This window comes from Vipera ursinii (genome assembly GCF_947247035.1).
Source record: "Vipera ursinii genome assembly, chromosome: 1".
Lineage (NCBI taxonomy): Eukaryota > Metazoa > Chordata > Lepidosauria > Squamata > Viperidae > Vipera > Vipera ursinii.
In genome coordinates, this window is record NC_139512.1 from 53,995,043 (window position 1) to 54,021,204 (window position 26,162).

General features: G+C 38.3%; 1 protein-coding gene across 3 annotated transcripts in view; it reads left to right on the forward strand.

Annotated features, from left to right (window-relative positions):
• Window positions 1-26,162, forward strand: part of SLC25A21 (solute carrier family 25 member 21) — a 309,041-nt gene that overhangs the window by 167,198 nt on the left and 115,681 nt on the right. For all 3 annotated transcript variants that reach the window (XM_083361106.1, XM_083361108.1, XM_083361107.1), the window contains exon 2: window positions 12,122-12,170. In XM_083361106.1, the coding sequence (XP_083217232.1) occupies window positions 12,122-12,170 (49 nt within the window). The remainder of the gene's footprint in view (window positions 1-12,121; window positions 12,171-26,162) is intronic.

The window sequence follows — 26,162 nt, forward strand, 5'->3', positions numbered from 1 at the left end:
ATCTGACCTGTTCTTCAGAACTCTGTGGACAAGGCAGTTAAATGCAAAGACATCATGGCCCTCAAGGGTGATAGTCCATGCAGCCATGAGCTGTTAGTTTTATTCATTAGAGAACTTTAAACCTGCTGAAATCAGACAGACACACAAAGAACTATCCCTGCAGTCATTTCACTTTCAGCATAGGAGGATTAAAACGGTTTTGGAATATATGCTTCAGGAAATGTCTAAAAAAGGTTTGCTCTATCAACTGAACAATACTATGTTGTTTATTGATAGGGAGTTATATATATTAGGACTCAGTTTAATGTTTGGGTTTTTTCAAATTTGTAAAGCCCTTGTGAGTGGCACACATAGAAAGCATTTTGACCGGGGATGGATTCACCTGTACCCTAAGACTCTTAAGATGCTACTGGTCAGAGTTATCTTCTTCACCAGGGAATCCTTGGTACTCTCTGAGCTTGGTTGTTTCTTTGCAGACATTCCTTTATCTGAATAGTGCCTGATAAGAAAGTAACTTCTTCATTTCCTGGTAAGAGAGTTACTGGAGGAAGCCTCCGTCAGTACCATTTGCTTTCACAACACTCTTTTGTTTTTAACTTCAAATCTGTTTTTTTATATTGCTGCTTGCTTCTGTTATAATGTTAATGTTCATAAATCAACTGTTTTAATGTACTTCTTAGGTTTTGCAAAATTGCATAAATTGTCATTAACCTTATATATATCTTGCCCTGCAAAACAACACCAACCTCCTTCTAAGTTTCTAAATATACAAGTGTATAGTAAATTCAACATGTATTTAAGTGCTGTGTTATCACATAGTTACCACATTACTGATTAACAACTAGAAATATAAATGCTAGACTTCAAAGTAGCTTGACCTCCTTATATTCATAATCATAATAGTAAGGTTGGAAGGGACCTTGGAGGTCATCTAGTCCAACCCCCTGCTCAGGCAGGAAACCCTATACCATTTCAGGCAAATGGCTGTCCAGTCTCTTCTTAAAAACTTCCAGTGTTGGAGCATTCACAGCTTCTGGAGGCAGGTTGTTCCACTGATTAATTGTTCTAACTGTCAGGAAGTTTCTCCTTAGTTCTAGGTTGTTTCTCTCCTTGATTAGTTTTCATCCATTGCTTCTTGTCCTGCCACTCCCTCTTCTTTGTGGCAGCCCCTGAGATATTGGAACACTGCTATCATGTCACCCCTCCCCCTTCTCTTCAGGGGGGCTTTTGCCCAGGTTCGCCTGGTGCGCCAGTTGCGGCCCTATCTGGACCGGGAGGCCTTATGTACGGTCACTCATGCGCTCGTGACCTCTCGCCTAGACTACTGTAATGCTCTCTACATGGGGCTTCCCTTGAAGACTACTCGGAGGCTCCAACTGGTACAGAATGCGGCCGCGAGAGTTGTCTTGGGAGTTTCCCGGTACTCCCATGTTACACCTTTGCTCCGTGAGCTGCATTGGTTACCAGTTGTCTTCCGGGTAAGGTTCAAGGTTTTGGTTATGATCTTTAAGTCCCTACATGGCATGGGTCCGCGATACCTCGAGGACCACCTGCTGCCGGTGTCGACTCCCCTCCGCCCTGTGCGTGCCCACAGAGAGGGCCTCCTCAGGGTGCCTCCGGTCAAGGAATGTCGACTGGTGGCCCCCAGGGGGAGGGCCTTCTCTGTGGGTGCTCCGGCATTATGGAACCAACTGCCGGTTGAGCTCCGGACGGCATCAGACCTCCGATCCTTCCGTCGCGGGTTGAAGACCCATTTATTTGAACTAGCGGGTCTGGCCTGATGGGGGTATATGGGTTTTTATAGGCTTGTTTTATCATTCTTGTTTTAACTTGGGCATTGATTTAATTGTTTTTTAATTTTTGTATTGTTATTTATATATGCCCTGTGAACCGCCCTGAGTCCCTTAGGGAGAAGGGCGGTATAGAAATCTCAATAAATTAAATTAAATTAAATTAAATTAAACTACACATACCCAATTCTAGCAACTGTTCCCTATATGTTTTAGCCTCCAGTCCCCCAATCATCTTTGTTGCTCTTCTCTGTACTCTTTCTAGAGTCTCAACATCTTTTTTACATCGTGGTGACCAAAACTGGACGCAGTATTCCAAGTGTGGACTTACCAAAGCATTCTAAAGTGGTATTAGTACTTCACATGATCTTGATTCTATACCTCTGTTAATGTAGCCTAGCACTGTGTTGGCTTTTTTTGGCAGCTGCAGCATACTGCTCACTCATATTGAAGTGATTGTCCACTAGGACTCCGAGATCCCTCTCACAGTTACTACTATTGAGCAAGGTACCCCTTATACTATACCTGTACATTTGGTATATTAAATAATTTTTTCACCCATTATCATTTGAGATACTAACATTTCCACAAATTAGCATTTTCTCTCTGTTATTTTGGGCTCTTCTATCTGCCAAAACCATCACTTTGGCAGAAAGCCAAGAAGGAAACAGACCAGAACACATTCTCCCAGCAACCAACATCCAGATAAACAAGAATTAACACCAGATAAACAATCAAGCAGAAATAATACCCTAATCAATATCAAGGGAGTCTGGCAGACCAAGCTACCATATATGAACAGGGAACAAACCTCCCACTCATTAACACTGATTATGTTACCTGATTGGGTAATGAAACATCTGCCAGCAAACAACCAAGCTCCAAGAGCATCAATGATTCCACAGTTTAACTCTGGGCTACATATGTTGTCTTCTATTGAAAGTCATCGCTAGATGAGTTAACAGATATTCTTCCCTTTTGGTCAATCAGAGTTTTTACATAATACATTTTGGTAAGAGAAGGAATGAAAAAATTAGAGTACCAGCCTTAGCTCTATCTCAGCCCCATGCTGTATGCAGTGCTAGTAGTAAGAGTAGCACCGATTGGTTTTACCAATCTGCCTTGAGTCCTACCAAAGACCAGTTTCATCCAAACATATTCGTGCTACTACGTGGAAACAAGAATCTCTGAAATACAGAATATCTTGCAAAACAAAATGGTGTGATTTATATGGTATCAACTAGGAGGTAAATGCAGTATGTTGGCATACTCAGGACACTAGCATTAGGCAGTTAGGAAAAAAAATATCTCTGAGTTGTTTTAATTCCCAACTTTCAGTTCATTTGATATTTGCTGTATTTGTATTAAATATATATATTTAATCTTACCCTGGGAACTTTTAGCTATGGGGTTACTATAGCTTCCACACATGAACTGAATTGAATTATGTATGTACCAGCTAATTTGCTAAATATATCCTGAGCTGACATTTTGCCAACTTTTGCCCATCAGCTTGTCAAAAAGGGACCATTAAATGTCAAAAGTTAGCCCCTGGAGGAAAGGTAAGATACAAATCTAATAAATAAATGTCCACAGCAGTGCTAGTACAATCTTCCCTTTGTATCTAAATACTTTCACCTACTTTGACAGAAGACCTACTCCAAATGTGGTTAGTTAGGAACAGGCAATACTGGTAACCCAATCCATCCAAAGGTTTCTGCAGCATGAGAGGGGTAGCTGGACGGGAAGAGGTGGAGCCAAAAGGTGGAGCCAAAAGACAACTACAGGTAGTCCTTGACTTACAATTGGGTTCAATTACAACCACCACTGAGCCCAAAATTTCCGTTGCTAAGTGATACATTTGCTAAGTGAGGTTTGCCCCATTTTACAAGTTTCCTTGCCACAGTGGTTAAATGAATCAATGCAGACGTTAGGTTGGTAACATGGTTGTTAAGTGAATCATGCTTCCCCATTGACTTTGCTTGTCAGAAGTTAGCAAAAGGTGATCACAGGATCCCGGGACATTGCAACTGTTGTAAATAGGAGTCAGTTGAATTTTGATCACATGACCTTCGGCAGGGGTAGGCAACCTTGGCTCTTTTATGACTTGTGGACTTTAACTCCCAGAATTCCTGAGCCAGAGGCAACCTTGGCTCTTTTATGACTCATGGACTTCAACTTCCAGAATTCCTGAGCCAGAGGCAACCTTGGCTCTTTTATGACTTGTGGGCTTCAACTCCCAGAATTCCTGAGCCAGAGGCAACCTTGGCTCTTTTATGACTCATGGACTTCAACTTCCAGAATTCCTGAGCCAGAGGCAACCTTGGCTCTTTTATGACTTATGGGCTTCAACTCCCAGAATTCCTGAGCCAGCATGGCTCAGCTTGGAAATTCTCCCTTTCCCCTCAGTATGGCTAGCTCAGGAATTCTGGGAGTTGAAGTCCACAAGTCATAAAAGAGCCAAGGTTGCCTCTGGCTCAGGAATTCTGGGAATTAAAGTCCACGAGTCATAAAAGAGCCAAGATTACCTACCCCTGACCTTGGGTATGCTACAAAGGCTGTAAGTGCCGTTGTAACTACAAACAGTTACTAAACTAACTATTGTAAGTCACGAACAATCTGTATGTGTTACTGGTTGCATCTTAAAGTTTAACATAGGGATGAGAATAGTTTTTTATACTGTTGTACTATTTATACTGTTGTACTATTTTTATACTAAAGTTTTTTCAAAAACAGACAAAATGTGCTATTCGGAAAATCTAATGCTGCTGTAGAATTATATCTCGTTACCACGAAGAAGAAAAGTTTTAAGTTAACAAGCATGCATTTGAACTGGCATTTTAATGTTGCAGAAACTATAAAGTAGTATTAATTGTTTAAGCTATTTTATTTCATATTTGGATTATGAACGAAACCTTTTTTATAAACAGCAGAAACATTCACAGGGTTTCAAGCATTTGTCAAGTAACATAGCAGTCTTTTGGCAGCAAAGGTGTTGATTTTGACAGAAACTTCATTTTTAAAAAGCTTTGTTTTTCATAAATAAAGACCTAATAATTAATACTTAGTTCATATGTAGCAGTTTAACAATCAGATGTATTTTCATAAGGCAAGGCAAGGAGCATATTTCAATATTTATTATTATTTTGTATATTCTGACATTATGCAACCAAATGCCAAAACAAATATGTATAGTTCCAGCTATGTAATATACAGTGCTTGACATGTGTTTCTCTCTATGAACAAATTTCCATTGTGTTCTGTTTCCTCTGTGACTATCTTATTCCAGGAAAATAAGAAAAACACACTGAAAAGGGTGAATAATGTTTTCCACACTAAGGGATTCAGGGGTGGGGGTAGGGTATTGCAATGCACTGCATACATCATTCTTCCCAACACCTAGGACCTGATAGAGGGTAAAGACTGTGACCTGAAAGGTTATCATTCCTCAAGGCATTGCAAAATGTGCAGAATCTATCTATCTATCTATCTATCTATCTATCTATCTATCTATCTATCTATCTATCTATCTATCTATCTATCTATCTATCTATCTATCCATCCATCCATCCATCCATCCATCCATCCATCCATCCATCCATCCATCCATCCATCCATCCATCTATCTATCTATCTATCTATCTATCTATCTATCTATCTATCTATCTATCTATCTATCAATTTCTCTTGCAAAGGATATTATTTTAATGTTTTGGCTGGAAGATTTTTTTCTAAGCAGTTCCCCTACAACCTGGCACACAACCCAGAGAACTCAGTGGTTGCTAGAGGCTCTCTGCTAACACTGGCCCATCTTGCCTCAACTTGGTAGAATAACTAGCAATGGATGTTATGTGAGCCACAAACTCACACCCAAAAACTGGAAGTAGAAAATTAATATGGCAGAAAAAATACTATTCTAGAAACACAAATGATTCTTTTGGCAAGCACAGATGTAAATTGCAATAGTAGAGAATAAATATAGCCCAGGGTTGATTTGTTGGGTTCTTGATGTTCTCTTAGCTTGGTTTTCATCTTTTTTTACCTAAAAGAGTTATTTTTATCTGTTGAAATAATTTCTGATTTCATTCTGAAATAAACCCTATTAATGAATCTTTTAGAAAGAACAACCAAAAGTCAAAGAAAATGACAAACAGGCCTGACCGTATCCTCTCTTGTCACACACCTATTAACCAACAGCCAAGTAAGCAGGAACCAGCATCTAATATTTACTGTAAGCAATAAAAAATAGCATGCCACTTAAAAAAGAAACATTCCCTCCAATCAATAAATGCAACTCAAAACAATACAAACTCCACTATATAAAAGAACCAACAATTGAATTGTGTTAGATATTTTTCAGGTTGAAATCTATAGCTAACAATTGTGGGGAAGAAAATTCCCTGTTCCTGAGTACATTTATTACTAATATTCAAAGGCTCTTTGTAGAGGTTCTAGTGATTTACTGAAATCTGCCGATGGTTTTGTAAAAGAGATTTCTTTTTTTTTCTTTACTTTTCTAAGAATTCTTGAGAATTTCATTCAAATTTCTCGGTGATATTTTTGAGCTTATTTTATTGTTGCAGGTTGTAGAGGTGGCTACTATTAGGCATCCAATGGTTGTCACAATGATAACAATGGTTGTCATGCAAATGATAAAGATTATGTGATTTGCATCATTTGTGATTTTGGCATGACATGACTCCCCCCCCTGCCCCCACTGCTCATAGTGTTGTTTGCATGGGTGCACTTTAGTTCACCCATGCAAATTTCACTTGCATTTTCCTTATCTTTGAAAGCAGTTTTAAACACAAATTCTATTTCAGCATGACAAGGCACGACAAGCAGTAACAGATGGAAATTTATCAAAGAGAGATTCAACCTAGAACTAAGGACAAATCTTCTAACTCAGAACAACTAATAAGTGAAACAGTTTGCCGCCAGAAGTTGTGGGTGCTCCATCAATAGAGGGTTTTAAGAAGAGATTAGACTACCATTTGTCTGGAATGGTATAAGTCTCTTGCTTAAGTAGGGGTTGCATTATGGTCCAAAGTCCCTTCCAACTCTGTTATTTCTGTTATGCAGGTCAATAAGCTATAATTATACTGATGATTCATCTTAAAAACAATCTTCAAAGCTGGCAGGTTCAATATTAGAGAGTAAGAGAGTAGCACACCTTTAAAGTACTGGACTATTTTTCATATTGTCAGAAATGCAGCTAATCATAATCATCATATTTTCTGGACAAGTATTATTCAAATGGTAACATAGAATTAATTAATTTATTATTATTATTATTATTATTATTATTATTATTATTATTATTAATAATAATAATAATAATAATAATAATAATAATACATGTATATTGAGTTTTATCAGTTTAATTATAACTCTTGCAGTTGCTCTGGTTATTGTTCTTTTTTTGCTCCCTTCTTGCCTCTTCCATTCCTCCCTCTTTCCATCCCTCTTTCCTTCTTCCATGTCTGCATACATATTCTTGGCTAGTATGCAGAGAATGCTGCCTTGGGAAATGAACTAACTAGACAAAACTACTGTGTAATTAAATGATGAGAACAAAGAAGAGATTTTTTTTATCTTTTAAGAAACACAAAAGCAGATAAAATTTTGAAGTTACCAAAATATATTTGCTGCCAATGGAAGCAGAATTCATCTGATTTATTTGTTGGAAAAATGCCTGCAAGAAAAGAAGAGGAGAGAAAGCTAAAGAAAATTATGTTGTTGTTGTTAGCTGCGAAGTCGTGTCCGACCCATCGCGACCCTATGGACAACATTCCTCCAGGCCTTCCTGTCCTCTACCATCTTCTGGAGTCCATTTAAGCTCACGCCTACTGCTTCAGTGACTCCATCCAGCCACCTCATTCTCTGTCGTCCCCTTCTTCTATTTCCCTCAATCTTTCCCAGCATTAGGCTCTTCTCCAGTGAGTCCTTCCTTCTCATTAGGTGGCCAAAGTATTTGAGTTTTAGCTTCAGGATCTGGCCTTCTAAAGAGCAGTCAGGATTGATCTCCTCTAGGACTGACCGGTTTGATCGCCTTGCAGTCCAAGGGACTCGCAGGAGTCTTCTCCAGCACCATAGTTCAAAGGCCTCAATTCTTTGGCGCTCAGCCTTTCTTATGGTCCAACTTTCACTGCCATACATTGCAACTGGGAAGACCATAGCCTTGACTATACACACTTTTGTTGACAGGGTGATGTCTCTGCTTTTTAGTGTGCTGTCTAGATTTGCCATGGCTTTCCTTCCGAGGAGCAAGCGTCTTTTAATTTCTTGGCTACAGTCCCCATCTGCAGTGATCTTGGAGCCCAGGAAAATAAAATCTGTCACTACCTCCATTTCTTCCCCATCTATTTGCCAGGAATTGAGAGGGCCAGATGCCATGATCTTGGTTTTCTTAATGTTAAGTTTCAACCCAAGTTTTGCACTCTCCTGCTTCACCCGCAACAAGAGGCTCTTTAGTTCTTCTTCACTTTCTGCCATTAGAGTGGTATCATCTGCGTATCTTAGGTTGTTGATATTTCTTCCGGCAATCTTAATTCCAACTTTTGAATCATCTAGCCCTGCCTTTCTCATGATGTGCTCTGCATATAAGTTAAATAGGCAGGGCGAAAGTATACAGCCTTGCCGGACTCCTTTCCCAATTTTGAACCAATCAGTGGTTCCATGTCCAGTTCTCACTGTTGCTTCTTGACCCGCATATAAGTTTTTCAAGAGACAAATAAGATGGTCTGGTACTCCCATCTCTTTAAGAACTTGCCACAGTTTGTTATGATCCACACAATCAAAGGCTTTAGCATAGTCAATGAAGCAGAAGTAGATGTTTTTCTGGAACTCCCTAGCTTTCTCCATGATCCAGCGTATGTTGGCAATTTGATCTCTAGTTCCTCTGCCTCTTCGAAATCCTGCCTGTACTTCTGGTAGTTCTCGATCCACATACTGCTGAAGTCTAGCTTGTAGGATTTTAAGCATGACTTTACTAGCATGAGAAATGAGTGCAATGGTGCGATAGTTTGAACATTCTTTGGCACTGCCCTTCTTTGGAATTGGAATGTAAACTGATCTTTTCCAATCCTGTGGCCACTGTTGAGTTTTCCAAATTTGCTGGCAAATTGAGTGTAGCACTTTTACTGCACTGTCTTTTAAGATTTTGAACAGCTCAGCTGGAATACTGTCACCTCCACTAGCTTTGTTGTTGCTCAGCTTTTCTAAGGCCCACTTCACTTCACATTCTAGGATGTCTGGCATGAGGTCAGTGACCACCTCATTGTGATTATCCGGGACGTTAAGCTCATTCTTGTATAGTTCTTCTGTGTAATTTTGCCACCTCTTCTTAATCTCTTCTGCCTCTGTTAGGTCTCTGCCATTTTGGTCCTTTATCATGCCCATTTTTGCATTAAACGTTCCCTTCATCTCTCCAATTTTCTTGAAAAGATCTCTGGTCCTCCCTATTCTATTGTTTTCTTCTATTTCTTTGCACTGTTCATTTAAGAAGGCATTCTTATCTCTTCTAGCTATTCTCTGGAATTCTGCATTCAATTGGGCATATCTATGTTTTTCTCCCTTGCCTTTCGCTTCCCTCCTTTCCTCAGCTATTTGCAAAGCTTCCTCAGACAGCCATTTTGCTTTCTTGCATTTCTTTTTCTTTGGGATGGTTTTGGTTGCTACCTGTTGTACAATGTCGCGAACCTCTGTCCATAGTTCTTCAGGCACTCTGTCTATCAGATCTAATTCCTTAAATCTATTTGTCACCTCTACTGTATATTCAACAGGGATATGATTTAATTCATACCTGAGTGGCCTAGTGCTTTTCCCTACTTTCTTCAGTTTAAGCCTAAACTTTGCAACAAGAAGCTTATGGTCTGAGCCACAGTCAGCTCCTGGTCTTGTTTTTACTGACTGTATGGAGCTTCTCCATCTTTGGCTGCAGAGCATATAGTCAATCTGATTTCTGTGTTGACCGTCTGGTGATGTCCATGTGTAGAGCCTTCTCTTGGGTTGTTGGAAAAGAGTGTTTGCTATGACCATCGTATTCTCTTGACAAAATTCTATCAGCCTGTGCCCTGCTTCATTTTGTACTCCAAGGCCAAACTTTCCTGTTATTCCGCTTATCTTTTGGCTTCCTACTTTAGCATTCCAATCCCCCATGATAATAAGGACATCATTTTTTGGTGTTAGTTCTATAAGGTGCTGTAGGGCTTCATAGAACCGGTCAATTTCATCCTCTTCAGCACTGGTGGTTGGGGCATAGACTTGGACTACTGTGATATTGAATGGTTTGCCTTGGATTCGAACTGAGATCATTCTGTCATTTTGAGGATTGTATCCCAGTATTGCTTTTCCTACTCTTTTATTGACTATGAAGGCTACTCCATTTCTTCTGAGGGATTCTTGTCCGCAGTAGTATACCTGATGGTCATCTGAATTAAATTCACCCATTCCTGTCCATTTTAGTTCGCTGATACCTAAGATGTCGATGTTCAGTCTTGTCATCTCTTGTTTGACCACGTCCAGCTTTCCTTGATTCATGGATCTTACATTCCAGGTTCCTATGGAGAAAAAATCTTTACAGCATCGGACTTTCCTTTCACCACCAGACACATCCACAGCTGAGCGTCCTTTCGGCTTTAGCCCAGTCGCTTCATTCTTTCTGGCGCTACTAGTACTAGCCCTCTGCTCTTCCCCAGTAGCATATTGGACACCTTCCGACCTGAGGGGCTCATCTTCCAGCGTCATATCGCTTTGCCTTTTGGTACTGTCCATAGGGTTTTCATGGCAAAGATACTGGAGTGGGTTGCCATTTCCTTCTCCAGTGGATCACGTTTTGTCAGAACTCTCGGCTATGACCTGTCCGTCTTGGGTGGCCCTGCACGGCATAGTTCATAGCTTCATTGAATTATGCAAGCCCCTTCGCCACGACAAGGCAGTAATCCATGAAGGGGAAGAAAATTATAATAAACGTTATACCAACTCTTCATGAGATGTTGTATTTATTAGCAAAGTAGGCTTTGGGAAATTCCAAATACACTCTTACAAAAAAGAGATTTGGACTGAACAAACTGCTGGTAGAAGGACCCTTGTGGTTAAGAGCAAGAATTAGAAAATACTACAGAGTTGGATACAGTTCAGAAGGCTGGCACTATGTAAGGCAAAGAAGAGAGAAAGAGAGCAGGAATCCTGGACACAGATGAGATTGTGAGGAGGATCACATTGAAAAGTAGGTGCTCCATTACTGGTCAATGCAATGTATTGATCAGGTCAAGAAAATAATTGTGGAGGAACAATTAAATACTATAGTCCAGACATGTCAAACACAAGGCCCGGGGGCCAGATCCGGCCCGCGAAGTGGTTTCATGCGGCCCACGAAGCCATCCTGGAAACAGTGAGGGAACGGCCCCCACTGCCCTGGCCCTGGCCCAGAGACCCTCCTTCTGCCAAAGACCCTCAGATCTGTCCCACTCCTGCCCAGTCCCCCATAGGCACCCTTGATGCGAACGATGTAGAGCTGGCCACGCCCACCCAGCAGGCCATATGCACTCTAGCCATGCCCACCCAGTAGGCCACGCCCACCCAGGCCATACCCACCTGGCCCCGCAATGCTGATGCGGCCCTCAATGAAATTGAGTTTGACACCCCTGCTGTAGTCCATCCACCTAATACTGTAGTCCATCTTATACCCAATGCAATTCACTTGACTTAACCAGGTTTTTTTTAACATCAGACCAAAGAGAAATTGATTAAGAATAGTAACAGATTATGTAACAATGATGAAATAATGTCTCATAATGTCACAAGACAAACCCAGCTTTATGTACCTGCATTCTGACACTGCATGCAGGTAAATAAATCTCATAGCATGTACTGTGTTATTGCAACATAAGTTTCATCATTTGCCCTCTTCTTGTGGCTCACATATTTCAGTATTACATAAGTTTCATCATTTGCCCCCTTCCTATGAACCACAAGATTCTAACACTTAGCCTTAGTATTCTGAGTTTCGAAAACTGCAGATGTGGCACTGCTGCAGAGAAATAATATATTGGTAAAATTGCAGATTGAATTAATGAGAGATCTTTAATTTCAATCCTGTAATGTCTTGGCTCAAGTTTAACACTTCAATACAGTTTTTACTCAAGGCTTAATTTCCCCCCAAAATTTGACTATATCAGAAGAAGACCCTTGGCTAATCTGAAAAGAACAAGCTTTTGTGTTATCCTTGTTTCCCATGCTAAACATGCTTAGCACTAGAACATTTGATACTTCAATAGCTGTAGAGATCAAATATATTTACCAGGCTTCTCTCTTCTATCATCTTACAGGTCTTGTAGAAATTTGCCTGATGCATCCCCTCGATGTGGTGAAAACCAGGTAAGGTTCTGCTTGAACAAGTTTTATTGACATTGGAAGGCATCCAAATTGGAAGCTGTCAGAATTCAAAACGCTCAAACTTGTCCAACTAAGATAACTTCTCCCTTTAATGGCATTTATATTTACTTAATCTTTTTCATAGGTTTGACAGGCAGAATTTAAATGGCATGATGCATTTCTGCTTGGAGGTCATCTGGAGGTGCTAAATACCTCTTTATAAAATGCACTCTTCATGTGACAGCCTGAGATCCTTTTTGTTGAAAAGGAGGAGGGGCCCCTGGGAAGGTGTGTGTATGTGTGTGTGTTCCTCTGTATTGTATATATCATCTGAGATACTGTTTTGACTTGAAGCTGGAAATGACATATTGCTTTAGAAATAAAATAATATTGATCGCAGATGTGACACAGCTAATTATGTTCTAAAAAGCCATCCAAAAGTATTCTTTCAACCTGTGTTTGCAGAGGGCAGTTGGGTAGTTTCATGGTAGCCACTTTCAGGCAAGTTCAGAGATTTATGGATGGCAAGTACCACTTGTTCAGTTGTTTTTTAAAAAACTCACATGTTTAGTTCTAGCATTGTAATAATCATTGTATCATCATCATCATTATAAAAATGCTTGTCATGGTAAATGTTTCAGATTCTGTTTCTAAAAATCACATCCAGTCAGTTAGCATAAGAACACTGCACCTGAGTCATTTGGGAAAAGCTGCTTTCCCCCCCCCCCCCCCGCCTTTTGAATTTCAAAACAAAAGTTAGAATAACTTTAGATTTTTGTTTATTTATTTGTTAGACTTACATCATACCTTATTTCGCAAGCTGAAAGCAACATATATAGTGCTTAGTGTAATTGAGGGACAAAGAGCTTCTGTGACTGAGGTAGACTTGAACCTGGTGCTTATCCAGTACTTTAACTCCTATCCCACACTGGCTATCACAAATTCTGCATCCTGGATATTTGAAATTAAAAATCTAGAGAAATTTAGCCGACTATATTTTTGCATGCTTGCATGGTTCCCTTTTTGCAGCAAGCTGTAAGTTGTTTTAACATTTTATAGGAGCTGTAGTGGCACTGTGTTAGAATGCAGCATTGCAGTCTAACTCTGCCAGTGCCAGGAATTCAATCCTGATCAGTTCAAGGTTGACTCAGCCTTCAATCTTCCAAGGTTGGTAAAATGAGGATCCAAATTGTTGGGGGCAATATGCTAACTCTAAACCGCTTAGACAGAGGAAAGCACTATGAAGTGGTATATAAGTCTAAGTGCTATTGCTATATCCTTAACAAACTATGTTAGCCTGGTTTGATTCTGTGCTAAGTCCAAAGTAAACAATGCACAATCTGGTTGGTTATTTATTTATTTATTTGATATTATTTATTTGATATATCCATCCATATCAACAAGTGACTGCTAAATTACATTTGTAAAATTAAAACAGTACAAAATAAATATATATATATCACATCTCTGTGGATGTAATTCAGCCAGTCACTTCACTGTGACTGTGTCTAAAACTATTTGTGCAGTTGAGGTTAATTGTCATAAAGTTTCCTGAAGAAACAAGGTACAGAAAATTTCCATCAATTTTATCTTAAACCAAACAATGCAGCATTTGTGAGGATTAATATATGCAATCAATAACTAAAGAAAAAAAATCAGTAACTTTCCAATAGATCTCTCTTATCCATAATTAGGAATTTCTATTTGTCGTATAAAATTCCCAATTTAATTATCTGTTACTTTGTGCAATGCATCTGAAAATTGCATCACTGGGATTTAATTTGACCCATTTGTTGGGCAAAGGCAGAGTCAACTGTAATTAAGAAAATCTGTTTACAGAGAAAGGAGGTCCAAGATTTGTGGAAGAGATAGGAAAGCTGACATTGTTGTCAACAAATACAAAGGAAACAAGTGTAGCATATATTTGAAAATAGTGCTTGTGAGCTGAGTTGATTCCCTTTTTCTCAGAAGAATGTGTAGATTAGTGCAGATAATTTTTCAAAATATTGTGATACATTCAAAGATCTGTGCTAAGCACAAAATTAGAAGTTTCTTCTTTATAAAGAATACATTTAGTGTTCTGAAAGCATTTTATTTAGAAATGTGTAAAAGCGTACATTTCAAATTATGAATTTTTAAAACATATTTGTTCATGAGTAGATTTTAACATGCAGATTAATGAAGAAAAGCAGTGAAAAAACATGATACAGTGCTGTCTATCCTTTTTTGCAGAATGTTCTGTTTTAATTAGTTTACAGTTCTGAGTATTCCTGGAATTATGTCCTGGAAATGGAGGAAATAGAAGCAATCAGAAAATTTTCCCAGCTCTGCCTTCTATTCCTGTTGACAGCTGCATCTGCTGTCATACCAATTCAAATGAATTTGGGCTATTCGCTTAATTTTAAAGTATTATGGTCCATATTTAGCACATGGTTCTGTTGAAGGATCTGGGAGTGCAAGCATGCAGGCAGGCAACTCGCACATGTGGAAGAGGAGTGTCAGGAAGACAGGATCCAAATCTTCAATCAAATCTGCCAACATTTGGGCCATCACTTAGTGTAGAGTACATGTTTTATACCAAATAATTCCAAATTCAGTCTCCATTTGAAGAATGGTGGAAAAGTTTCTTGGAGACAAAATGGCTGGCCAATGAAGACACTGTAAACAAAATTAAGCCAGTCAGACCAGCGATCAAGTAGAAGGCAAATGTTGTCACCCATCATATCTGAGCTTAGCATTAAATCATTGATCTGCTGACATTTCTCCTGTAAGTTCAGTTCTTGCCTTGGCTTGGCAGAAAACTCACAGTGCAGCTCAACAAGATTAAAATCATTTTTACAGTCAAGAATGAAGCCTTTCCCAAAATTGATGTCAGAAATTTTACAGTGTTCTAAAGTTTTAAACTTCAGACTTCATTCTCCTGCTGTTTTGAATTAATGGCTACTTGGCACAGTGCTTGATGGCCTTGAACTGAGGTAGTTTTGACTTGCCTACTTAATGGCTACCACAGGTTCCCACCAGGCCAGCCTACATCTTTACATGCATTAAATACATGGGCTTTGCTTTTTAAATATAAGACAACCTTGACACATTCAGTCCTCCAATCTGAATTAGAAATAAGAAATAGAAATAGATGTAATCCAGGAAGAAGGTCATGTGATCTTGTTCTCTGTGCAGCTTGACTCATACTGTAGATGAGAAATGTTTTGAGGTGAAAGATGTCATAAGGATTAAAAATTAGAGAGAGTGCAAAGACATAATCATTGAGTAATGTCAACCGGAAGATACAGTATCCATCTCAATATACTCCAACCACATCACATAGACACAGCAAACATTCCTGAATTTAGGCGGAATGTTGATGTCTCACATTAGATCACACAGCTTGCTGTTGCCTATTAGTTAAAACAACACTTTAAGTCAAACATTTCTTTGATTGTATGAAATGCAAGCATGAAATTCCATGGCAAAGGCCATTTCTAATGAAAAAATAATTTCACATTTCTCTATTAGCTATTCTTTCCATTTCAGCTTTGTGACTATTTTCTGATGGTTTGGACTTATTGGAACAGCTCTCTTTCCTGCATATGTTTCTGATATCTTTCCAGCTGTTGTTTTTTTAAAGTACCTTTTCCTTTTATTTTATTAAATTTTTCCCATTTTTTATTTAAGTAAGCACTGCTGAAATCTGTTCTGAAATAGTCAATTTGAAGATCGTGTTTACTGTTTGAGGGCCCTGTGTTTCTATATCTCTTTACAATTTTGTACAATTTTTTCCAGTGAATTTTTGTAAAGAGGATAATTGATAAATCTGAAAATGTCTTTAAAAACTGACACCCGCTTTACTGAAGGCCTTTTTGTCCCTCGTGGGATTCTAAAGATAACCTATTATTTTTAACAATTGAAATATGACGCTTGACAAGCAATTTTATTGTGTCTACCTGGAACATTCACTTCATCTAGACTTACTTTCAGATAAATGTGCATGGGGCTTCAGCCTAAATAACTTGCATGCAATTTTACAAATCTTTTGCTTCAAACACGAACAAAAGAAATTTGTAAAGATATTTGGAATTACCTTATAGACTGAGTGAAGAGATGCTGCCTAGGGAACAGTCAGATAAGAGGGCATATAGTCCACAGCTGCATAGTGGACTGAGCAAGAGACTCTGGAGGGATCTTCCCTGAGTAATTGCACTGTAAAACTGAGGGCGGGAACATTGTACTTTCAGACTTGCATGATTCTGTTAGCACTGTGTTACAATGAAGTAGAATTAGCTTATCTGCCCATGTTTCCTTCCTGGTCTACCTGGTAAGACTGATAGGAGAAGACTTTTCTATTAAGAAGAGGGAAATGGGCGGTTAAGAAAAAATGAAATAGAAAGAAAGAAAGAAAGAAAGAAAGAAAGAAAGAAAGAAAGAAAGAAAGAAAGAAAGAAAGAAAGTAAGAAAGAAAGAAAGAACCAAGCCTATTCATGATGCTGATTTTGATTTTATTTAGGCAATCCTATCAGATCTGCTGCAGGAATATTTTATTGAAATATTTGTATATTTGAAATATTAAGCAGGTGGCATAATATCATTGTTCCACGGCAAGTGTCACCGATGGGAGAAGAACTGTCTACTTGGATGAATGTCTATTTGGATGAACCAAAAGATAAATTACTCAGGAGGATATTAGCAAAATATTTGTGCATGGGTTTTTGTATAGAAGTATATACTTGCAGTTGTCAGGGATCTAGAACAAGGTTACCATTTAGCTTTTTGTCACTTTAATTACTGACAACTTATATACACTAGAGCAGGGGTGTCAAACTCAATTTCATTGAGGGCCGCATCAGCATTGCGGTTGCCCTCAGGGGGATGGGTGGGTGTGGCCTGGGTGGGCGTAGCCTACTGGGTGGGCGTGGCTAAAGTGAGTGTGGCCTACTGGGTGGGCATGGCCAACTCTACATCATTCGCATCAAGGGTGCCTATGGGGGCCTGGGCAGGAGTGGGACAGATCTGAGGGTCTCTGGCAGGAGGAGGGTCTCTGGGCCAGGGCCAAGGCAGTGGGGGCCGTTCCCTCACTGTTTCCAGGATGGCTTCATGGGCTGCATGAAACCACTTCGCGGGCCGGATCTGGCCCCCGGGCCTTGTGTTTGACATGTCTGCACTAGAGAAAGTTAGTAAATGGGAACAGTAGATAAATACTGTTTCTGTGTTTCTGTGAGTGTGTTTCTATATATTTGTTAATCCTGCTTCCTGTTTCTGATATTGTAGGAAGAGAACTGTGTGTCTATGGTGGCAAAAAATCAGGAGTCTGCTAGGACTTTTTCTGACTAACATATATTATTAAAAGAAATAGGCTTATAACTTTTAATTAGTCAGAAAAGGTGCTAACAGACTCTTTTTTCATTTTCCTTCTGTTCCTAGATTCTCTGTGACTTACAGCTTCAAAGGCACATAAGGACTTTTTTTTATTTCTTGACCATGTCAGTATGTCATGATCCACCCTAACAGGCCAAGCTGAAGATGTAAAAGGCATATCTTATACCACAAAGTTAAGATTTTTCATTCCAAAGATCTTTCATCTAAATTAGGGGTGGGGAACTCTGGCCCCTTTATGACATGTGGACTTCAACTTCCAGAATTCTTGAGCCAGCCATGTGGCTCAGGAATTCTGGGAGTTGAAGTTTACAGGTCACAAAGGGAGCCACAGTTCCCCACCCCTGATCTAAACTGACATATTTCCAGTAGCAAATGGGATGCTCTAAATAATTTATTAGCTTTGCTACTACACACTTGCAGTATTACCTCCTATTGGAAAAAAAATCATACTGGCGTAGCATATGTTGATTGTTCATGTATCATTTCTCTGTGGCTAAGGCAGAGAAGAAAGTTGCTTGAAATGTGGAATACATTTGCTCGCCCTGGAAAAAGCTGCAGCTGATTAACACTATTCTCGTGCCAGATAGGATAGTTGGCTTTATTATGGAAAGTTGCTTCTTAAGATACTTTTTAAAATATTGTCTTTCATAATAAAGCACCAGACTGCATTTTCAGATATATATTAGGTGGGAAAATAAATCCACCTGCGGGTAGCCATTTTATAAAAGGGGTGGGAAGCTTTCTGGTACATTTCTGCCCTACCCCTACATTTAAGTTTATTCTACACAAAAATGGTCATGGGAATGAGGTGCTCCCTGGAATAGGATCCTGTGGCTATGAAATTGCCAAAGAGGCGTGAGCACAAGTACCGGTAGTCTCTTTCTTTTCCCTTCTGAATAACATTTTCTGTGTCCTTATATTTAACCAGGTAAGTAGACTGAGCAGTGTGTTCAGAGACCAGGTAAACGATATTGCAACAATTAATTTTGTTTGTACGAAATCCAGTTTGATCTTTGCTTGTACAAATTCTCAGCTTGGCCTACTTTTTATCTGCCAAAAGTCTATCATTTTCCGACCTATCGATGTCTTTCAGCCTTTTGATATCTATCTGCCTCTTTGCAAAGTTTTGGGGACAGTTTTCCTAAAATCTTTAGAGGTATGCCTCCATGAATAAGCATTGTAGACTTCCCTTTTTTCTGCTGTTGTTATTGTTACTACTATTATTACTCTTCAACATTTTATTTGCCACAGCCCCAGAAGTTTAGATAATTGTTACACAGGACAAGAATTATATTAGAATTACAGTATCTGCTACATAGAACAAGAATTCCCTCGGCCTAACCTAAAACACAAACAAAGTCTAACTCATGATTCTACCTGTTAAATCATATGTGAAATCAATTACTGCATGGAGCACAACTTAAGCTATTCTTTTGCCATCAAAATGTGTTTCTTCCTCCCTAACAGGAATTCAGACTTTGCTATATGAGCATCTCATCCTATCCAAAGAATTTTTAAATGTTTTTTCTCCTGTTCTGTACTTCCAGATATCTTTCTTCCAAGCAAATTTCTAAGATAAGAAAAGTAGTAGAAATGGGTTTTGTAGCAGGGATAAAGTCTATTGCAAAGTGCATATGACATAGTTAAATACTTTGCATATTACAAAATCATAAAATATATATTTGGATTCAGAAGAGATAGTAGAAAGTACAGTGGATTATGTTTACAAGAAAAGCATATACTTAAAAATGGATTTTGGTGGGGAAGCAGATGTTGGAACTAGAGAAGGAAAGCCACAGCATGAATACAAAGAAACAGGTTCTTTTGTGTGTGTGTGTGTGTGTGTACATTTTAAAACGGGATATTTAATTGAGCAACTGGGAAAGTTTTTAAATGGGATGAATCTGGAGACATCCATGGTGCACATAAGATATTTCAAAACATTTCAACAGAGTGGGTGGGTTATTAACAGATGTTAATGATTTGTTGGTGGCATGAGACATTAAATCACAATCAGGGTAGATTGTGGTCATGCCTAGTTTCTTACCCACAGATGAAAATTCAGACTTAGACCACCGTCATGCCTGATTTCTTACCAGTGATGGGCCATGTGTGCATTAAATAACCACTTTGTTTTAAAGATAATATCAGGTCCCCTATATTTAAATTTTTCGTGTCACTGAGCTAATATGAGATAATTTATGAGTACAGTCTCTTTAACATGGCCTTTTGGAGATGTGTGTCTGTGAAGTTTCTTGTGTGTGTGTGTGTGTCTGTTTCAATTCACTGGCAACCAGAAATTGCAGATACAAAAAAGAGAAATGGAAATGGTTAAAGTAACCATATCGTCACCAATTGTTCCCATAAAAGCTGACCATTAATACTATATTTAAATAAAGCTCTAAAACAACAGCATTGTGCTTTAGGTTGCCAAATCCATCCTGTAAATGAATAAAACTGACATAAAATCTTGCATGTTGTGCTTTCAGTTTGTTTTTGTTAGCAGATGTAACAGTGTATATTCTAAGTCTAGAGGGATTTTTTTAGAAACAGGAATCCTCTTATTGAGCAGTTTATGGAGAAAAATATATTTTAGTGTGTCTTTGGAAAATAAGAGTCTCATTTTATTGTTCATTTCTCAAGAGGGTGCAAAGAAGCAGTTAAAATGTTTTAATCCTTGCTCATTATAAAAGGGCAGTTTCTGAAGCTGGTAAAAGGCATGAAAAACAGTTTTCTCAATTTCCTTTTTTCCAAATGTTTTGGAACCAGAACTTTCAAAATTTGAACACATTTGAGACATACTAGGTTAGAAAAGGTTAGCCAGGTTGACAAAACTGTGTGATTGTTTAGCTTAGTGCTGTACTTTAAAATACTGGAGATTTAGTATTAATATGATGACTATATTGAATATAATTAATATTAGAATTACAATGTGCTAACTATTAGAGAAATTTGCTACCATGTTTTCTATACTTTCTTTTTCCTAAGAAATATCACAATCTGATTTGGTCTCTTTATACATTATCTTTAATGAAGCATGCAAACCAGCATTTGCATTTCTCCTCTTGTGATGAGGAGAGCAAATCTTTCTCCTTCTTTCCTGGCCACTTTTTACAGAGGCATAACTGAGATCATTTTAACAAACTGCATCACTGTTTGGTTTGGTGGTAGCAGTAGCTCAGATAGAAGGTACATACACAGAGTGAAAAGGACATCTGAGAAGATTATAGGAAGCCCGCTTCCTGTTTTTCAGGATACTGCTTATAAGTGCTATGTGATTAGAGCTCGAAGCATTGTTAGAGACCCCACACATCCACTTCACGGTCTGTTTCTGTTGCTCCCCTCTGGGAGGAGGTTTTGAAGTATTTATAGCAGAACTACTAGATATTGTAACAGCTCTGTTCCTTATTCCATCCATCTTGTAAATTCGCAGGATTCTTTCTTTTCACCATGTATATGTATACATTTGAACTAGACTGTGATGTTTCTCTGTGTCATATGTGTTTGTATGTGGGTATATGCATAATGGTATTTTTTTGAGACCTGAATGCAACAAAATTTCATTTTAATGTATGCTGATTAGTATACATTTAAAGTGACAATAAAGATTCTATTCTATTCTATTCTATTCTATTCTATTCTATTCTATTCTATTCTATTCTATTCTATTCTATTCTATTCTATTCTATTCTATTCTATTCTATTCTATTCTATTCTATTCTATCATGTAGCCAGGTTGCATGATGCCATTATTGTCAAACAGTTTAGAGAACAATGACACAAATTCCTGATCAAGCATAGCCATTGCTCTAAAGTGGTGAATAATTCTATTCCTTTGCAGAGCAATGTTCCAACAATCACTATAATAACATTTGTTTGTATTGCATTTTGTGTTTGCATGCCCATTTTTGGTTACATTTATTTCCATTGCCAGGAAATTCTTTTGATGAAAAGGATTGTACATATCCACATAAATGTATAAATAACCAAACTTCTGAAAAAATGCCTTTCCCCTTTCTCATTTCTTGAAAGACTCTACAAATTTACTAGTTGTGTTATGTTTTGAAAAGTATAAAACAGAATAAAATATCCTGTTGCTTAGAACAGCCCCCCAAATTCATACCCTTATCAAAATAATTTCCTGCATTCATTTTTATTATTGTTTTGACAAATGACATGATGTTAATAGAAAGTTATGTGTTTCTTTAGTTATGTGTTTTCTTTACTGTTTCATGTTGATTTATGATTTGAGGTTTTTCCTGAGGTAATATGGAAGTGCTAGAAATGCTTTCGGTTATATAGAAGCAAGAACCTTCTTTTTATCTGAAAAGGACTAAGCATTATTATATTCTAAGTGTGTATTTAATTCCACATGTACTTGCTTTCATGTTAGATTTAGAAATATAATATAAAAATGCTTTCATAGTTCTTTATGCTATCTCTTTAAGAAGCTGCATGAAAGTTGACAGCACAGAAACAGGTAATTTTCGCTTAAGTCCTTAAACTTACAGTGGACTAAAAAAATAGTTGCTTATCACCTGTCCGCAAAGTTACAAGTGCCACACCTCCCCTCCCCATGGTCATGTGACTGGATTTGGGGCACTTGGCAACTGGCTTGCATTTGTAACTTCTTGTAGCATATGATGGTCAGGACTACAATTTGCATTATTTGTTGCTATTTTCCACAGCAGAAAATGGCAAAAAAAATGTCCATTGGATATGCTAGATTCACTTAACAACCATGGTGTCTCTCTTTACAAGCATTGTATAAACAGTTGTAAAATCGAGTCAGGCCATGAAGACCCAGTTAACAACTGCAATGGGCCCAATTGTAGTAATGAAGTACCCACATTTGATGGGTCTGATTACTAGTTTGTTCTTTAGAAACTGATAAATTGTGAAATATGCATTGAACCAAGGGAGGTAATTTGATAGTGAAACATGTTAACCAGGAGTTTGGAAGGTGTGGGTTTTATTTTATTTTCTTTTTTTTTACATTTCAGTAAAAACACATAAACATGTATAAAGGGTTGCCATTAAGCTTTGAATTCAGTTCCCATTTTTCATGGAATTACTTTCAGATTTTAGCAGACTGTTTTTACAAAAGTAGCCGTGGAAAGAGTGAGAGGAAATTTTAAGTGCTATTTAAGCATCCCTCTTTCTTTTACCTGATGGTTTCTAGGATTAATGCAGAATTTTTTTTTTCACATTAGTACTTCAAAAGGATTTCTCTAGACCAGACATGTCAAACACAAGGCCTGGGGGCCGGATCTGGCCCGCGAAGTGGTTTCATGTGGCCCGCGAAGCCATCCTGGAAACAGTGAGGGAACGGCCCCCACTGCCTTGGCCCTGGCCCAGAGACCCTCCTTCTGCCAGAGACCCTCAGATCTGTCCCACTCCTGCCCAGGTCCCCATAGGCACCCTTGATGTGAACCATGTAGAGCTGGCCACGCCCACCCAGTAGGCCATACGCACTCTAGCCATGTCTACCCAGTAGGCCATGCCCACCCTGGCCATACCCACCCGGCCCCCTGAGGGCAACCGCAATGCTGATGCAGCCCTCAATGAAATTGAGTTTAACACCCCTGCTCTAGACAAATTGGTTGTGGTTCTTTTTCTACTACTACTATCATCAGTTAACGAGAAATTCAATAAGAACCTCACCTTTAAAAATAATGACTTCTGACACACATTCTACCTTCTATAGAAATATCTTTGGAATTTGGATTTATTGTATTTACTTGTTCTTTGGTAGTATGCATAGTGTGCATTTTATATATATGTTGGTTTATATGTGTTTATTTGTGGATGTAATTGTATTGAATACATAATAAATGGCACTTTTGTGTATATGTTTATAATAGGTTCACCTCATTCCTGAAAGTATACATATTTACTTTAAAAAGCTATTAATCCCTATATCCACTCCAAATTAGACAGAGAAGCAAACTATGCATTTTTAAAGCTCTTAGAGACAGCGTTGCATGACTTGTCATTTTTGCCCATCAGCTAAGACAGGACAAGAAAAGAAGGATTGAAGAATAGGATTTTTTTTATTTTATTTTTTGGAGGGGGCAAGAAGAAAGGGTTTTTTTTCCCAATCCTGCTTTCTAGAATAGGAACAGGAAGAAGCCCCATCTTGGAAAATAAATAGCTTTCCAATGATACCAATAGAGTACTTCTGCAAAGTAGGGTGAGAACACTGAAAATTGCTTACAGAGATAACATTTAGGAATGTTTAGTAAGAACGCTACAGTTTAAAGGACTTCAAGACAGTGTATTAAAATGAATTGAAGTACGACACACCATTAATATGCTTGTAGAAAGCAGGTTCTGGATTGATAATTGATAATTATAATATCTGATAGCTCTCTGGACAATTCATAGGATCTCAGAATGACCAGCAACATAAACAATTCATTATCCATTTACTCTGGGCACCTCTGTCTCTCTCTCCCTCCTAAAATCCTAAAGAATTATTTTAAACTGATGATTTGCAAAAGCAGTATGATGGCAAGGGATCTTGAATAACAAGACTAAGAAAGAGGAAAGGATTGCAGCTGTACCCAAGTGTTGAATGCTAATTGAATGCTAATTGAAGCCCATGCATTTTTTAAAAATAATCAGATTGGTTATACACAGTGGTGGGATTCAAATATGTCAACAACCGGTTCTCTGTGTGGATGCCGCTTCTGGAAGTCCATTCTGGGCCTGGGCAACAAAAAATTAGCTACCGGTTTTGCCGAAGTGGTGTGAACCGGCTGAATCCCACCACTGGTTATACAGGTAGTCCTCAACTTACCACCACAACTGAGCCCAAAATTTCTGTTGCTGAGACGTTAAGTGACTTTTGCCCCATTTCATGACTTTTCTTGCCACAGTTGTTAAGTGAATCACTGCAGTGGTTAAGTTAGTAACACGGTTGTTAAGTGAATCTGGGTTTCTCATTAACTTTGCTTTGTCCAAAGTCACAAAAAGTGATCGCATGACCCTGGGACACTGCAATTGTCATAAATCAGTTGCCAAGCATCTGAATTTTTATTACTTTGACCATGGGGATATTGCAACAGTCATAAGTATGAAAAATGGTCATAAGTCACTTTTTTCAGTGCTGTTGTATGGTCTTATTACCCAATTCTCACAAAAATAAGCCTCATATAAAAGTACATCCAACTTCCAAGCACATCTTTGAATTAAGTTGTTTACAAACTGACCATAATAGCAGCATAATTTCCCAGTATAAAAATACTGGTTTCACTCAAACTGCTGGCCCACAAGCTGGTTGCATCTTATGGATGCCATGCCCACCCCAGCTCTGGCAATGCAAAAAAAGTCCTGATACGTTGCGACATGTCACATGACATGGCAAGTTTGACACCTGTGCTTTAGAAGAATTAAAGCTAGGATACAACTCTTGTAGTCAGAGAAGCATCAGTATTTGCCATTCACGGTATATAATGACTTAGATTTATGAAGATGATTGCTCAGATTTTGACTGTTCAGATTTTCATATATTTCAGTGATTAGACATTTGACTATAAACAGTAGCATATTGTTATTTGGCCATGTTTAAACCATTGTGTTCTCTTATTCTTTTTCTTTCCCTATAAAGAACAATAAAATGTTATCTAGCAGTTGAATCATAATCAGCATATTTCATCCTATATTTCAGTAAATAGCAACAGTCAAAAGGAATACTGTATATCCAACTTTTCCTTTTAAAAAAAAATTATGAACAACTACAATGACAACAAAATAGTGTAAAACATAACACATTTTCCTTTAATTCCATAAGGTATTAAAACAGTGAGTGATTCTTAAAATGTCTCCTTGTCACATGATGATAATACAGTGCTGGATAAACTGATTTGGAGCTGAACATCCTTGACAGAAAGCAAATAAAATAAAGTGTGGCATTACGCAAGATACTTTTGCAGCCTACATGTTGGAAAGAAGCCTGTTAAGAATTCAATTTCAGCTATTAAGGGATTATAAAATGCCACAGAATAGATGACGATGACGACAATGATGATGATCATAGCAGTAATAATACATCAGTCTTTCAGTTTGTCAGAATATAACAGCATTCCTTAAATTTTATTATAGCTGAACTTCAGGAATGTTTCTGTAGATTAGGAAGACACAGCTTTTTAGCCCAGCTTTTGAAATGGTGTTGCAGTTTTTCATTAACCTAGAAACCTCCTCCTTATATGGTTCACAGCCTGGTCTCAGCTTGCTTGGAGGTAACAAAGGGTGTCACAGGGACAGGAATACAGCAGGGGGCTTGCTCCATGAGGGCTGCCATCTGACTTTCATCAGGTCAACTGTTTTAACTCCTGCCTCATTAAGTAAAATAAAATGGAGATTACAGTGTGTGGAAGGATCAGATTGCCTGGAGCTAGCTTTGCCTCTCGACAGTTGCTGTTGACTCTGTATTTGGACAAGGCTGGGCTCCCTGTGTTTTCCATTTAGCATGGCAGCAGGCTTTAAATTACCTTGAAGACAAGACCATTTGCAAGGCATCCCCTTTGACATTTCAGAGAGTAGGTGTGGAGAGAATATTGTAGGACAGGAAGACACCTCAGCCTCAAAGTTAGTTTATCTACTACAGAGATGACAGGGTCT